The sequence below is a fragment of the Martes martes genome (genome assembly GCF_963455335.1).
Source record: "Martes martes genome assembly, chromosome: 7".
Lineage (NCBI taxonomy): Eukaryota > Metazoa > Chordata > Mammalia > Carnivora > Mustelidae > Martes > Martes martes.
Window position 1 is genome coordinate 18,408,792 of NC_137894.1, and position 16,742 is coordinate 18,425,533.

Sequence of the window (16,742 nt, forward strand, 5' to 3'; positions counted from 1 at the left end):
AGGGCACTTGATGCAATGAGCACTGGGTGTTATATGCAACTGATGAATCCCTACACTCTACCTCCAAAACTAATAATACACTACATGTTAATTAAATTGAATTTAAGTAAAATTACATTTAAAAAAATCAAATTCTTCATTCAACAAAGCTTCTTTAAATGCACATCAAGTGCCAAGTATGTGCAAAGCCAGGGTGATGCACAGTGAGCAAGCATAACACCGACAGCCAACTCACAGAGTTGTCATCAGGAGAGACAGACATTTACCAAGGCAGTCACACACCAATGTGCTTACTGGTATGAATTAAAACCAGCACCCTGAAAGAAAGGTGCACGGCCATGAAGAGCATACAGAAAGAACACAAAGTAGACATACAGTACACAGATCGCTTCCCCAAGACCCAAGTGAACATCGAGGATGAGAAACAGGCCCAGAAAGTGGCACGTGGGGACAGGGCAGGTTGCCGCAAGGGGAGCAGGCCCCCTAGAGCTGGGGCCCCTCAACAGTACCAGCTACCGAAAGCATGGGGCAGACCAGATGCGGATGAAAGCTGGGCTTCCCACAGTCCTCAGAGGTGGAGGAGCCGGCTGAGTCCACCAGGAGAGAACTGCTGCAGCCACCCAGACATGGTGTCATCAGGGCTAACTGCTCCACCCACTGCAGAAGGAGAAAGTCAGGACTCCTGCTGCTGAATAACTGATTTAAGGCCACCATGTTACATCTGTCCCTGTGCCTTCTTTATACTAGAAGCAGTCCAGCTACAAAATACACTTACATAGACCACTTCTAGGAAAAACATCACAGAATGTGAATGAAGCAGTCAATATAGCCCTAATAAGATCAAAAAAGGACCCCTCCCAGGTGACTGTCTCCCCAATATGTTTTTATTTTACTTATCTGTTACACTTATATGTATTGTGGTGAAAAGTGAACTTGACGGGTCAACGAAAACCACACATATCTTAAATGGAAAGTCTTAGGGAGAGAAATAGTCAAAAAAGGTACACACCAAACCTCTGGTGAAGGGGTACAGAAGTAGGGAAATGGGAAGGATGGGGGAAGGGATAAAGAGAACTTTATTCTGTGTATCTCTAAATGGAGGAAAACTTTTATAAGCATAATATTACTTTTTTTGGAAAAATTTTTAACTGTCATAAAATATACATAACTTGAAATTTACCATCTTAACCATTTTTTAAGAATAATGTTCAGTGGAGCATTAAACACAACCCCATCATACTTCAACATCACCACCCTCTGCCTCCAGAACTTTTTCAGCTGCAAAACTAAATTTCTAAAGCACAGTATTATTTTTGTAATTTTATAAACAATCAACAATGATGCACTTAAAAAGAGATTACTGGTTTTTAAATTCAATTCCTAACCCAAATTGCAAGGAATACAAAATGACTTCAAACTTCTCTCATTCAAATAGAGGAAGAATTCAACGAATTTTGTCAAATTCTGTCAAACATGCTTCTCAAAAAATCTGAGGAATACACATAGTTTTTCATTAAAACTAGCATTTCGACTATGAGATACACCACTGTTTTTTTGTACCAATAACAAAGAAAAAAAGTGCCATTCTTAATCACATGATGCAACTGTAAAATGCATCCTGATTTCAGCGATGTTAAAATGTGGGGGCGGGGAAATGTACATCTCAGAATGATGTAAGACAGTAGCAGTAATGTTTTTCCCTTAATGCCTATGGATTTAAAATGGACCTATAGAGTCTTGGGCCATTTACAAAACTCTTTAACAAAGAATTTGGCATATATGGACTCTAGATGCTGTCCCAGGGACTGTACTGCATTTTCACAAAGGATAAGCTCCTGAAAAAAAGGATGAAAAGTGAACGTGGCCGGAGCAAGGCCATTAATTCAAAAAGAAACCAACCCTTTCCACAAAGAGACAAGTCTCTTTCAAAAATGAGAATGAAAAAAAAAAAAAAGAGAATGAACTACAACCAACACAGAATGTACAATACCCTGAAGCCCCCCTTCTGACGTGGTATCTAGAGGGCAGACGGCTTCCCAACCCCAGGAACTTGGTGACAATGAAGACGTACTAAGAGGACCCCCAACCAGGTCAAGGAGCCCCGATTCCTTCCTTCAGTAGAAATGATTTTTGCTTGGCAGTCACAACAATTCTTTGAAAAAGTAATTAATTTCAATAGTTGGCACAAAAAAGAAGTCAATACATCCTGCTCACTTGCATGAAAAAAGTGACTTAAAGTGTCACTTTCCATAAGACACACACTACCATCTCCTATGATCCCTACACACTGAAAAAGAGCCTGACTTACTCAAGCCACAACCAGAAAACAATTATTAAGAGGTAAAATTCACAGGCGTGATGGAGTTAAAATATACTACCGTTCATAGTACTTCTGAAATCTAAGTTATAAACAGTTTGCATTATCTCATAATTGATTATACATGAATGGTGAATAAAATCAACCTAACTTTAGCTTCTACCCCATTGCTTCTGAGCTACAATGTGATTAATAAAACAGACCAAGTTCGAAACGGTAAGTACAGAAGGAGCCAACCCCAGAAGCCATTAAGATACTAAAGCACCATGACATTACTGGAGACGCGGGGTGGGTAAGACAACGTCTGCCTCCAAAGGAACCACCTCCTCAAGAGACAACACACAGGGGCGCCTGGGTGGCTCAGTGGGTTAAGCCTCTGCTTCAGCTCAGGTCATGATCTCAGGGTCTTGGGATCGAACCCCACATCGGGCTCTCTGCTCAGCAGGAAGCCTGCTTCCTCCTCTCTCTCTCTGCCTGCCTCTGCCTACTTGTGATCTCTGTCAAATAAATAGATAAAAAAATCTTAAAACAACAACAACAACAAAAAACAACAACCCCCCTGACATCAGGCTACCGCAGGAATATACCGTTTAAAAAAAAAAAAAAAAGAGACAATACACAGGTGATGGTTCAGAGCGTGAGTTCTAGAATCAGGCTCCTGGAGTGAGAGTCCTGGCTCCACTTTGGGATAAGCCACTGTGGGCCTCCCCTTCCTTGTCTGTAAGCTGGAGATAATAACACTACCTGCCTCATAGGGTTGCTGTGAGGGTCGGTGGATTCTTCGACCTAAAGTGCTCACACATCCGCCCGGCACACAGGAAGCATTATATAAGTGCGACTTATTAGGGAAGCCAGGAGTGTGCAAATAAAGACAGTGAAAGAGAAAATGAAGGGCACAGGGGAGTGTGGGCTGAACATGCAGCAGTCGGTCACAGGACCACAACCAGCGTGCAGACATTATGGAAAATGCCACTCCTCACACTTCTGGCTAAAAACCTGACACTCGAGCGATCTAGGAGAATTCCGTTTTACTGTCAATCTTAGACAGCGTTAGGGTAGAAGCCTACTGAGACTTCAACTTTTAAAAGTGTTTTCACTTCTGAACGCCAGAATCCCTCCTATTAGCCCGAGCATCAGAGTGCGTTTGCGTCTGGACTCCTACCTGCCGCAGCACACAGGAGGCGGACAGCAAGCGCCATCCTCTCTCGCGAACCACCCTCGCTGAGGCGATTAACGCCTATACCGTGACTTGAAATCATGTAATTTGTCCAAGAAGAGAAACCAATTAATTTTAAAAACAGACAATCTAACCTCAAACCATCCTTAAAAGCCTCTCTGCAGTTTTATGGTAACTCCACCCAATTATTATCTTTTCCTTTTTAGGTAACCCAGGGAAAAACCTCAGGCTGCCCTTTTCTGTTCTAAATGACTGGTGGTTGGAGAGAAATCTCTCAAAATGAAGTTTCTGTAAATCCTCCAACCTTAAGAAAGTATGATCTTTTCATTTAGGGTATCTTTGGCTTCAAGAGCTCAGGAAAGATCGAGTGTTCTGGAATGGGAATCATGATTCACCATTCTGGGGAAGCTGGGGGGGCGGGGTGCCTTAGTGATGGGAAAGAAGTAAAGGAGACACTGCTGAAGAAGCAAGCTGGCCCTCCTTCCGCGACAGAAACAGGTCAAGCTCCTTATTTTCATAAGCAAATGTCAACTTTGCCATCGACAAGTTTGTTACCGGGAGCAAAGAGTTCTCCCTTAATTGAAACCACAGAACATTTGCAGAGGCCCTTGCCAGCAAGCTCAATTTTCAATGCACGGATAACCAACTCTTGCTAAAGCACAGATACGACAACTGAAACTGGAGAGAGCCAAGTAAGCTATCATCTTTTCCTCCGGGCCTCTAAACACTATCCCTACACTGAGTTAAATCACAGTTAAGTGATGCAGCTGGACAATATTAGCTTCGCTAAGGAATGCCTTTGCTGACTCAGGACTTCATAGTCTCCCTTTCTGTTCGGTTATCATTTTAAGAAAAACTACCTAAAATACATTTGTGTACAAAACTGCATCCACAGCCATGACTCCTGTCCTAGGTACACATTCATAATACATGGGTAAATTTAACAAGTAAGCAAGAGTACATCCCTGTGATGTGTACTATTAAGGGAACAAAAGTACACATACAAAAATAAAATATTTTACAACTTTACCCCAGAGTGTTTACTGTGGTTATTTTTGGATGGAGGATCAGAAGACATTTAATTTTCTTCATATTTTCTACATTTTCTGCAACAGATAAGTATAGTTAGAGCTGGGGGAAAAGTTTTTTGTTTTTTGTTTTTTTAAATCTGGAGAAAAACTTTAAGCTAAAAAGCATCCAAAGAAATGAAAAGATTTGACATCAGAAAATGCTACTTTTGTAATAAACATTTTTTTATTCTATACAATGGACAAAAACTAAAAGAAGAATGGAGTAAGATTGAGTACTTTCACATTTTTAAAATTTTAATAGCTACAGTAATTTTTACAAGTAAAAAGGGGAGATAGTCTGTGATTTCTCCAAAATGACAACTAAATATATTGCCAGACAGTTATAGTGGTAAGTTTGAAAGGACTCATACAATCAAATCATCTCAGAATTTTGAGTCATGGAAGGGAGAACATCATTTTTTCCCCTTGTAGAACTGATAGATAATAGGAATTAAAGGTATATATTTATATTCTTCCTTATAACAGAAGAAATTTAATAACTTAACCAAAAGGAATATAGCACGAAAACATGAGCAAGAAAATAAAGCCAAAGAAAAACAAAAGTAGTCAGAGCGGGGTACCAGTACGGGTACCAGGGACGGCGAAATCCTAGTAGGAGCTGCCTGCTAGGCTCTATGCCCATGGGAAACAGGGAATGAACTGGAGTCCTCTGAAAAGATGCCACCCTGAAGTGGGGGAGCCCACATGGTGAGTCAACTGCCATCACATGGTCTCTCTGTCTGCTAATGGTGGGCCCCAACCAGCAGGCAACCAAGAGATGTCGCTGGACCTGACAGAAACTTCTCCCGCAGGGTCCAGGGGAGGGAAAGAAGGGCACATGTAGTGAGCGTCCTTATAGGACGCACAAGTTTGATGGAGCAGCAGTCTGAGCTCACCCTCCCAAAAAAGTACATGGAGGACAATTCTTTGCTACCAGTCAGAGCAGCCATGCACTTGAACTTGATCAGGCCTTGGGAAAACTCAGAGGTCTTCCAAAGCTACCAAGTGATAACTCAAGGCCTCTCCTGGAGCTTAAGGAATGCCCTCGGGCCGGATGCTGTAAGCATTACTCAGTCCATTATCTCTGTCCTGTGTTGGTATGAGGATGGAGCGTACTGAGCTGGTTTCTCTTCCTCTTATGTGGTTTCTGGATACATGGCTTCCTCTTTTAAATTCTCTAACTGCCTTACTGCGTAAACTTATGACGTGAGCAATCTCAATTCTTTTGGAAGTAGGTGGGGAAAGAGAACAGAAATCATAAAACGGTGGGAAAAAAATTTTTTTAAGACAAATCAAATTATACTCTTTACCATTAATCCTAAAAAGTGGACCTAAGGTGAAAAGAAGCAGTAAGACTTTTTAAAGAAGCAGTAAGACTTTTTTTTCCTCCTGCTGGGTAGATTACAGCTTCCCACCTCAACAATGGCCTGGGCACTAGCCCAGGAGGCAGTTCCAAGGTATTAAGGGCTACCAGCAACCCGTCCTTTGAGCCCAGGTTCACAGCAAACAATGGAAATACTCATCAGCACAGACCACAAAAACGCCCTCTTTGAAACCTAAGAATTAAAATTCGGAGTGTTAATAATAGAAGGCGAATTCTGGTCTCATGATACATTTCCAAAGCTTCAAATATTGGAGAGCAACCTTAGATGGTTTGTTTTGCCTCCATACATTTAAAAGTGTAAATATGCAACTAAATCCTAATCATGCATGAACAAAATTCATTTCAAATTTAAATCTAAGCAAACAAAGCCACACAAAAAACAGCAGCAACAAAAAATGTTCTTTAACACAAACAATAAAACCACCCTGAACCCACTTTGGCCGACCGCTTTTGCAAGTCAGTCTCCCTGTACCAAGGCACTTCCTGGTATCAAGCCACTGAACAGCAGCCCACAGCCACCCTTCAGCCAAGCAGTCACCTGGTGCAGGGCACTGCGCTGCGGGCATGAATAACTCAGCCTGTGACAATTCTATGCAGTGTGCGGTACCGTTACCCACATTTCACAGATGGGGCGCAAGGCTAGGTAAATAATTTCCCGAGATCATAGAGCTAATAAATGTTGAAGCCAGAACTCAAATGGGGTCTGATTCCAAAGCCTCCGCTGCCGCCTTCATCCCGCACACTTTTTTCCAGGTTATCACCCACGTTTCCTTTGCAGTCCCTCCTCCATTGAGAAGGCTGAGAAAACAGTCATCCCGGAAAAGGAGGGCAACCTTACACCCACTTCAGCCACTTCCACTGCGTCTGCCTGGCAGAAACCTGTCCATTGAGGACACCTCTTCAGAGTCTAAGCTGGATTAGTTGAAGATCAGTCAGAAGACTCTACTCGGAAGGTAGCTTCTGAAAGCCTCATTCCGTTTGGGTCCCTTCACAACTGTAAATCCTGCCAGATCACTTTCCAGCAGTAGGCTGGAAACACACACAGAAGAAAATCCCAACACAAAAGCAGCCCTCACACCTAGGCTCAACTTACAAAGCAGTTGTTTTAATGCCATGGACAAATATATTTTCAACAATCCTCAGGTGCTGGGTTTGCAAACGCAGGGTTGACACCAAACCAGCAGAATACACCTTAAAAAAAAACCCCACAAAACTTTTTATTTATTTATTTGGGGGGGAGGGGGAACCATTTGCAGGGGAGGGCAAAGGGAGAGGAAGAAGCAAGCTCCACACAGGCAGGGCTCAATCCCAGGACCCCAAGATCATGACCTGAGCCAAAGGCAGAGGCTTAACTGACTGAGCCACCCAGAAGCCCCTACACCTTCTTTTTAATCATCCACAAACCAAGGTACTTGGTTAAAGAACAAATACCACAGCTACAGAGGTTTTAGAAATGACACTGAGTTAAGGTGAGTAGATGGGAAAGCTTCACTACTTTTAAATCGTAACTAAATTTCTTGTTCCCTCAACTCCATCCACATGCAGGACAGATGGAGACACTGAATATTTACATCTGTGTGTGCAAGCCAGGGCCCTCACATTAAAAATTCTGTCACCTGATTCTCCCAAGCACTACCTGGAGTTATGAAGTTACGGAACTAAGGTAAATATAGTTACAGTATCCAAATACTTTATCAGGACAGGATTAACTGCTACTTACTGAAACCAGAATGATCTCGGACCCAAGCCCAGGGCACCACCTGTGCCCAGCACCGTTGCAGGCACCTACCTACAATTCAACACACTCAAAACTGCACTTCCATTCCCTTCCAAGAGCTGTCCTCTCCTCCTCCTCTTTTTTTTAATGCTCTAGTTCTGTAGCTTTACTACAAAATAAGTGTTCACTGCAGAAAAACTCAAAAGAAAAGGGCCAAGAAGAATATGAAAGATCACTGAGCATCACTGTGTATACATTCTGTCACATTTTCTTTTCTATACTACACATGCAGATTATTTTGTTTGATTTTAAACAAGAGTAGCTTCATACTCAGAATACAATTTTATACCCTAGTCTTGCTTAACTTAAAAATATTGTGAATCTCTCTTCATTTCAGTAAACATATTTCAGCCACATCATTTTTTGTGGCTAGAGAAGCAGATCACAATATGGATAAATCAGCAAAATCAATTATGGTCCACGGTTCATAAGGCAGGACACCAAAGACACTATGAATTTCCGGGCGCCTGGGTGGCTCAATCATTAAGTGTCTGCCCTCGGCTCAGGTCATGATCTAGGGTCCTGGGATGGAGCCCCACATCAGGCTGCCTGCTCAGCAGGAAGCCTGCTTCTCCCTCTCCCACTCCCTTGCTTGTGTTCCCTCTTTCCCTGTGTGTCAAATATATAAATAAAATCTTTAGAAAAAAAAAAAGAAAAGAAAAAAAGAAATTTCCACTCCATACATATATCTTTGAGCACATCTTTAAATCCCTTTGAAAAATTCTAGAGAAAATGCTAAATTTCAGATCCCAGCCTCAAAATGCACAATCCCCCTGTTCCTTCACTACTTCCTGCTCTTCCACGTTTCCAGGAATCTGTTGTCTATGCCTTGAAAACTCCTTCAAGACTAAGTGAGGGAAAGGGGGCAGGAGTGTGTGGGCGAGGCCCTTCCTGATCCCCTTCAGTGCAGGCCTCTTTGTCCTGTGTCCCCACAGCAGTTAAGGCCCAGGCACCCTGTAGGCCCTCCTCATCCGTATTACCATTTCTTTCCCTCCCTAGAAGACACACCCTGCCAGGATAGAATTATTAATCTGTTTTCAATACAGAGCAGCTTAATGAAGGGACAAGGGAAGTGAAACTAGCCATGTGATGAAAACACAACCATGTATAAACTTCTGCTGACAACCACAGCTACCCTTACAATATTCTAACTATTTGAGGGCACCAAGATCTGGAACCATGACATAAAAAGCTAAACTCACGTTCAGGACTGCACAGTCCTCCAGTCACCTTAGACAGGTAATTCACAACGTGAAAGGGGCTGTGCTCCAAAAGTTCATTTACAGGTCAATTATCTGGATTATAGAAGGCAGCGAGTTTTTGCCAAACTGAATTCTAGCTGAGAAAGTATTACTCTAAACTGTTTCAAGATAAGCATGGTTTACTGAGTTCAAGAGTAAGAAAAGGGACTCTGAGGTTTGCTCATTAAGGTTGGTAAAAGAACAGTGTGCCTTCACTGAAAGCATTCGGAAGAGGCCATTAACTACTACAACATCTTGCAACAAGATTCCTATAGCTACAGCTAGTGTTTCTCAAACTTTCTTCCCACAGTTCCCTACAGACTGATGCTAATCTTTAATGGTGCCCTTTATCACTCCCAGGGCAAAGAAGGGAAACCATCCACCGCTTTCCTCTGAGAAAGTAGAGAAAGAACAAAACCGTTCCCCATCTTCAGCCCAGGGGAGGTAAAAACCAAGACAAATATAAGGTGTTGGATTAGCTTAGAGTTCTGGGCAAAAGAAAGGACTAAAAAGCAAAGTATGCATGTTTTCTCTTTTTTATCAAACCATTAATTAAAAAAGAAAAGCCAAATGGTATCAAAACTCCCCCGGCAAGAACAGGTAAGTGTAGCCAAGAAATGTTTGAAACAGAAGAGGAACAAAGAGGAACTTGTCTACCGGATATTAAAAAATTATTCAACTTCCAATAATTTCAAAGGGTGGTACTGGCATAAGAACAGAGGGAAAGATCACTGGAACAGAATAAGAAGTCCAAAACATACCCAGGAATTTTGAGTATGATGAAGATGGCATTTCATACTGGTAGGGAAAGGGGAGCTTATTCAACAGATACTGCTAAGACAATGTACTATTTGGGGGGAAAATGAGATTGAGATGATTTCTACCCTTTCTAGAATCAGGAAAAAAAAAAATATTGCTTTTTAAATCTCTCCAGGAGGGCACCTGTGTGGCTCAGATGGTTGAATGTCTGCCTTCACCTCAGGTCATGTTCTCCAGGTCCTGGAATAGAGCCCCACATCGGGCTCCCAGGTTGGCGGGGAGCCTGCTTCTCTCTCTCCCTCTGCTTTCTCCCCATGCCTGTGATCTCTCTGTCTCTGTCTCTCCCTCTCAAATGATTAAATAAAATCTTGAAAAAAAAAAAAATCTCTCCAGGGCATTAATTTTTTGAGCTTGGGACAGGGAAGGGTGGGGGGAACACCAAAATCAGAAAAGTAAAAACTGAACTACATGAATTTCTATCAAACTAAGAACAAAGGAAAAAATACGGAAATAATATGAACCGTAGCTAGTAACAAAAGACACAAGGAACACAGGGGATCTGATGATCTGTTACTACCTGGCACAATACATCCCTCCAGAGGAATCAGGTACCATTCCGAAGTGAAATGACCGAGAATACAAATACTCTGTAGATGAGTCCAAACAACTTTCCTCATGCATTTGCAGAACCCCAGCAACCCAGAGGCCTCTGGCAAGCTTAACTCCGAACAGCTTCAGAGCTCCAGCACCATAGCCACCTCAGATGTAAATCTTTTCTCAATCTCTTCATAAATTCACTGCATTTACAAAGCTAAGGATACATCCACCTGCATGTCTAAAGGCCTTCTTCAAACTTTTCCTGTGCAAAACCAGACCTGTTGACTCACCTCCTTGCCCAGCTCAGTAAGTAATACAACCACTCACACTCTTTCAAGGCAAGACCCTGGAAGGCACTATTGATGCCTCACCACTCAACCCGCGTTCAGTCAGCACATCTGACCTCTGCTGCAGCAGATCCCCTGGAATTCACCACGTCTCTCCATGACCACGGCCACCACAACCACCCCCTGCCATCCCCACCTCCAGCCAGACCACCTCCTAAAATCTCCCTGCTTCTCTACAATCCGATCTCCACACAAAGGGCAGAATTAACTTTTAGAACATAATGCCATCACCTCCCTTTCCTGTAAAACCTCCAAAGGCTTTCTAATTCACCTAGGAAAATTTCCAGGAGACCAGACATTATCAGGCCTCGTCTGCTTTCTTTTATTTACCTTCTTTTATTCCCTTCCAAGATGGTTGCTGTCTGTAACCTATCAGCTCTTCCCTCTGCTCCCCTGCTCCTCAGTGATACTCACACAACCAGTTCCTCACCACCAGGCTGCAGCCCAAATCCTAAGTTCCCTAGACACCACACCACCCTTTCCTTACCGTTTTATTTTCTCCATAGTGCCCATCATTAACTCTTTCAGCATCTTGGTTCCCACTAAAATAGAAGCGCCACGAGAACAAGCATCTTCACCATTGTGTCCTCGACAGAGTCTCGACCCAGAGGACCCATGTATATATTTGTTGAATAAAGGGATGAATCTTAAGTGTAACTGAGTACTTTTATGAACCAGGATCACTCCTATGAACTTAACAGCTATGGTGTCTGCTCAGGGCCTATGGAAGAAACTAGCCCTGGTCAGACTCTGATCAGCTACACTTTGAGGTTTGTTGTGTCTGGTTTTTAAAAGCTGTTTCTTGGGGCACCTGGGTGGCTCAGTAGTTAAGCCTTTGCCTTCAGCTCAGGTCATGATCCCAGGGTCCTGGGATCAAGCCCCAAAGGAGGCTTCCTGCTCAGCGGGCTCCCTGCTCAGCAGGAAGCCTGCTTCTCCCCCTCTCTCTCCCCGCTGCTTGTGTTCTGTCTCTGGCTGTCTCTCTCTGTCAAATAAATAAATAAAATCTATATTTTAAAAAAAAAAGCTGTTTCTTGCATGCTATCAGCTGTCGCTGCACTGCTAACACTTCTTGGTGGCCCTTCTCCCCACTTCAAGCATTTGGCAGGTCAAGAAAGTACAAGTCTGTAATGATGGGGCTGTTCCATCATTAAAATGCACTAACTTTAGTGCAGACAGGTACAGCTCATTGAATTTCCCGAAGGCTTTAGATTTTCCTTCTGGACCTCAGACAATTACTAGTCCCCAGACCTAAATTATGACATTTTCAGTATCTTAGCATAAAAGTACACCGTACTGCCATTTTACTAAAAATGCCAGCATCTCCTTACATCCATAAAGCCAAACTAATTTTCTTTGAAAAGAAAAAAAAAATTAGACTAAAAAACATTAAAGTTGTTCTAAAGGTATAGAATGAATTTGCCTCTTAGGAGAGAAGTTAAAACTGAGCACATCCAGTGCCAAACTGCAGTTCTACCCAGCGCTGTTAAGATTCAAACCGACTTTTATGCCAAACGGCGTGCAACTTCCATTTTAAGAGCTGAGTGTGGAGTTTCGGCCTGGGCTGCAAAGCACAGCAGAGCCATAATCATAAGTTACACACTGTATCCTCCATCCCAATTCAGGCCTTCCCCCAAAGTTTCTTAAGACTAAAACCGTATTGTGCCATCTCCTGCAAATGGCCTAAACAGAGGCTTGAGGCAGAGGATCTTATCGGGAAAGCGAAGTCCACCCCCAAGCTTCAAATAATGGGACTTTTTGAGATCAAAAGATGAAAGAGCTGCAGGAAAGCTGACAGATGCCTGGATAGGATACACTGTTTCCTCATAAGGGTTTTCCCTTTATCAGAAAGGCAGAGTTGTCACAAAGGAGGAAGAACTGGGGCCAGACGGCAAGTTGTGTTTCTACTTCCCATTAAGTGTCCAAAAGAAAATAAACAATGAGATAAAAATCCTACATCCAAAAAAGATGAGGTAGGAGACTTGGAAAAGGAGACCAAAAGTCAGAGTGTCAAGCATGGGCTTAGGGAAAAGATAATCTCCAAGTGTAGAAGAGTAGGTCCAGTTTCCGTTACATTTTCTGAGTATTGCTGGTATACCAGGACCCCTACTGGTTTGTCTATACTGACTCTGAATCCATGAAAATATATCTGTTTGATGGGCAATCTAGTATTTGTCCAAACTACTTTGATAATCGTCTCCAGAGTTGCAAGTTTGCAGGGCTTGTCACCCAATGGCAGTCATGTGGACTTACATTTCAAAACCATTCTCTGAACAATTTATACAGCTCATCCCTGATTTCAGATGTAGCCATTTCTCTTGGCAAAAAGAACCATCTGCATAAAATTCCAGGTAATTCATGGGAGATCTAGGAGTAAATCTTCAGCTGGGGATTCCTAAATCACTAACACAATCTAATTTTATATTAAGAGGCTACATTCTAAGGTTTTTCAGGCACTCAGAATCCGTCCCATAAATAAGATCCTCACAGAAAGATGCAGGAATAGGGAGTCAATGCACTGAAAGTGCTGACATTCTCTATTGCTCTTTCGTCTTCTTTTTCAATCTTGTATTTCTTCCCTTAGAGAAATAAAGATCCATATATGTTTTTCCCTTCATATCTAATGCCTTCACATTTAGACCAGAACTAAATTTAAAAGCCAAAGTTTCAAAGGTATTGGTTATAAATTAAGAACCAACAGCAACCAGGGCACCTGGGTGGCTCAGTGGGTTAAAGCCTCTGCCTTCGGCTCAGGTCATGATCTCAGGGTCCTGGGATAGAGCCCTGCATCGGGCTGTCTGCTCAGCGGGGAGCCTGCTTCCTCCTTCTCTCTCTCTGCCTGCCTCTCTGCCTACTTGTGATCTCTGTCTGATAAATAAATAAAATCTTAAAAAAAAAAAAACACAAAAACCCAACAGCAACCAGCTTGGCCTTGCTCAGCACTGACGGCTCTAAAAGTTCTTTCTCAGAGGACCTCCCTGCGTTGGTTTGTTCTGTGGCTGGATGAATCCCAAATCTTCTCCACATGGAGAGCATTTCTGTACTTCACACGTACAAGGTTCCATTAAATCCCTTTACTGGATCCACACCCTTCTCCTACCTCAAATTCACTCCAACACAAATCTGCCATTCCAAAATCATCGCCCTTCTAAAGGTTACTTCGGTTAATCCCTCTGTTAATCCTGAACATGATTCCAGTCACTTTTATGACTCATATGGCCAACGAGGACCCAGATACTGGATAACACACACACTTCCCTAAACCGAGATAGCTAAGCCCGAATCTACCATGGGCCAAGAACTACTTTTCCCAAGGTTCTCTTTCCATTAACTCAACAGACTGGTGGGATCGAGTGTGTAGCAGGCAGCCCCTTGATATCTACAACCATGCTATGGAAGGGCTCTAACCACATTAACTTACCTCCCCTCTCGCTCTGCAAAGGTATCTATTTCAGAGAATCAAACGATAACCATCACTGCCACTACTATCACAGATATTGTGTGCTAAGATTTTTCCCAATAACCTTTCGAGGGAGGTATGTTCAGTCAGACCTATTTAACAAAGAAGGCGGCTTGGACGTAGAAAGCTGAAATGCCTTACACAAAGTCAGGCTGAGGACCACACCCACGGGAGCCAAACTGGTCCACCTGACCCCAAAGCCCATACTCTTGGGCGTCGCATTCACCATCCCGCCTCTGACCTCTGCTTCCAATGTCGGACATCCATAGCCCAAGGGGCACCCCGATCCCACAGGAACCCCGGGAGCTTGGGGTCTGGAAAGCAGGAAGAGACTCAAGCCAAGGGAGTACCGGCAGGGCCGCCCACCGGGATGCTGAATACAGGAGTCGGAGTCCAGGCAGCAGGCACTCACTCACCTGTAGGCGGCCACGGCGCGGGTCTGCAGGTATTTCTGGGCGGTCATGACTCCCACGAAGAGAAAGTTCCTGTCGCGCGGGCCGCCATCCGAGGCCGGGCCGTGAGGCCAGAGCTGCGCCCCGCGCGCATCGCCGCGCGCCCCGCCGGCCTGGGAAGCCGCCGCCGCCGCCTGCCCTGGCCGGCAGCCCTCGGGGCTGGCGCGGCGCCGCGGGCCCGCTCGCTTCAGCTCAGAGGCGCGGGGCAGGACGAGCCGCGAGGCCAGCACGAAGCCCAGCACGAGCCCGAGCAGCACGCTGAGCCAGGCGCGCCGGCCGCGCGCGGCCATGCCCGTGCCGCTCTGCCCGCCGGGCCGCCGCCGCCGCCGCCGCAGGCTCCGCGCGCCCTCAGCCCGCCGCCCCCGCCCGCGGAGGCCAGCCCGCCCTAGCGCCGCGAGGCCCGGCCCGGGCAGCGCCGCGGCCGCCGCGGGCCCGCCGCGCCCATCGTGGCCCCCGAGCCGCCCGTAGGCCCCACGCCGCCGCTTTGTTCCGCACGCCCACCCCCACCGCTGCGGCCTGCGCCTTTAAGAGGGGACCATGCCCAGCGCGCGCCGGCGGCGGCTCGAGCGCGACGCGGCGGCGGCTCTTCCCGCTCGCGCGCGAGGGCGCGGGGCCAGCGCGACGGCGACGGCTGTGGCAGCGGAGTCCGCACCCCCGTCCCGCCCCGCCCGCGTCTCTCGGCTGGCTCGGCTCCGCTCGCGCTGCGCCCGCCCCCGTCTTCTTCGTGGCCGGCGCCGCCGCCGCAGCTGCACATCCTCCGGCTTAGCTCGCCATTGCAACAGGAGCCCCTCACGTCACGCACGGCGCGTTATGAAGGGGCCCCGGCGGCGGCGGAGCCTGGCCCCTCTCGGGATCCGTCCGCGCCGCCGGATTGGCGCAAAAGTGAATGGGGGGCGGTTCACGTGGCCAAAGTTTGACCAAAAAAAAAAAAAAAAGCCTCCCGGCGCGCGCGGCCCCCGCCCCGCTCCGCCCCGCCCGCACGATCTGCGGCTCGGCCGCCGGGGCGGAGGGGGCGTGGGGCCGGGCCAGGCTGGGCGCGGGCGGGGGCCCGCACCGCGGCGCCCTGCAGCCCGTTATCCGCCCGGCGACCACGCCCCCGCCGGTCCGCGCTCGGACTCCTGGCGGCGGCGCCCAGCACCCGCCCCAGGGTGTCCCCTCCCGGGGACCGTGCCCGCCAGGCGGCCCCATCCCGAGAGATGCACTGCCAGCGCGAAGCTGAAGAGGGATCTTTGAAGAAGGGGCTTCTTGGTCCCCGAACTCGGCACGAAGCGCTCGTGCCCTCTCTGAAACTGTCCTCAGATAAACCCCGCTCCCCACGCCCTGCCCTTCAGCCAGGCGGACCTGACCGTCTACCTTGTCCGCGTCTTCCCGATTCACACTGTACCTTTGTTCCCGCCGTTCTGTGGGCAGGAGCGAGCGCATATAGAATAAACAGTTCAGGAGCCGTTTGAGACGTGCATGCTTGGAGAGTGAACCGTGAATTCACTTACCTGTTCCCTGCCCCTAGTTTCTAAGTTAAAAAAAAAAAAAAAGCCATATTTAATGTCCAAGCTCCTAACAGTGCTAGCATTTAATGGATGTTGGAGAAATGGTAGGTGATGTTAATCCTGTGGATGGTAAACACTACTTTTATTTACATTCTTCGTGGGCAGATAGTCGGTTAGTACCCCAAACCTACCTGAATCTTTGTCAATATTTTTACACAGTTCATCCATAAAAATGCCGTGGATTTCTAAGACAGGTTTTGAATAACGGATTCTCTAGGATGGAGTTCAAATTTTATACATTTCTTCTTTAGGAGAAAAAAAAAAAAAAACAACTCAGCTAAAGCTACAAAAGCTGAGAAAGTGTCCATACAACAAATGTTTGTATAGAGCAAATATTAGTCTGTTACCTAGTCGCCAATACGTTGGGGTTTTCTAATGAAACTCCTGGAGAGCAAAGTGTTTTCCTGGGCCTGAGAGGTCCCCTTCATTTCCCCCAAATGAACCCAGGAATTAGGGACAGAAAGAAAGCATGCTTGGGGAAATCCTCTGGATCTTTCCTCGTTGTTAATATGACCAAATGTTTGAAATATTACACAGCTGAACGTGGTAAGTTGTGGGAGATACAATCACAATCTCTGCAATTGAATGGCGGTCACTGTTGTTTTATTCCTTGGATA

At 45.7% G+C, this 16,742-nt stretch overlaps 1 protein-coding gene across 1 annotated transcript in view; it reads right to left on the reverse strand.

Annotated features, from left to right (window-relative positions):
• Window positions 1-14,868, reverse strand: part of CHSY1 (chondroitin sulfate synthase 1) — a gene marked incomplete at its 5' end in the record, with an annotated part of 70,796 nt that extends 55,928 nt beyond the window's left edge. The window contains one exon of the mRNA XM_080808990.1: window positions 14,543-14,868. Within this exon, the coding sequence (XP_080665116.1) occupies window positions 14,543-14,868 (326 nt within the window). The remainder of the gene's footprint in view (window positions 1-14,542) is intronic.
• Window positions 14,869-16,742: the final 1,874 nt, after the last annotated feature.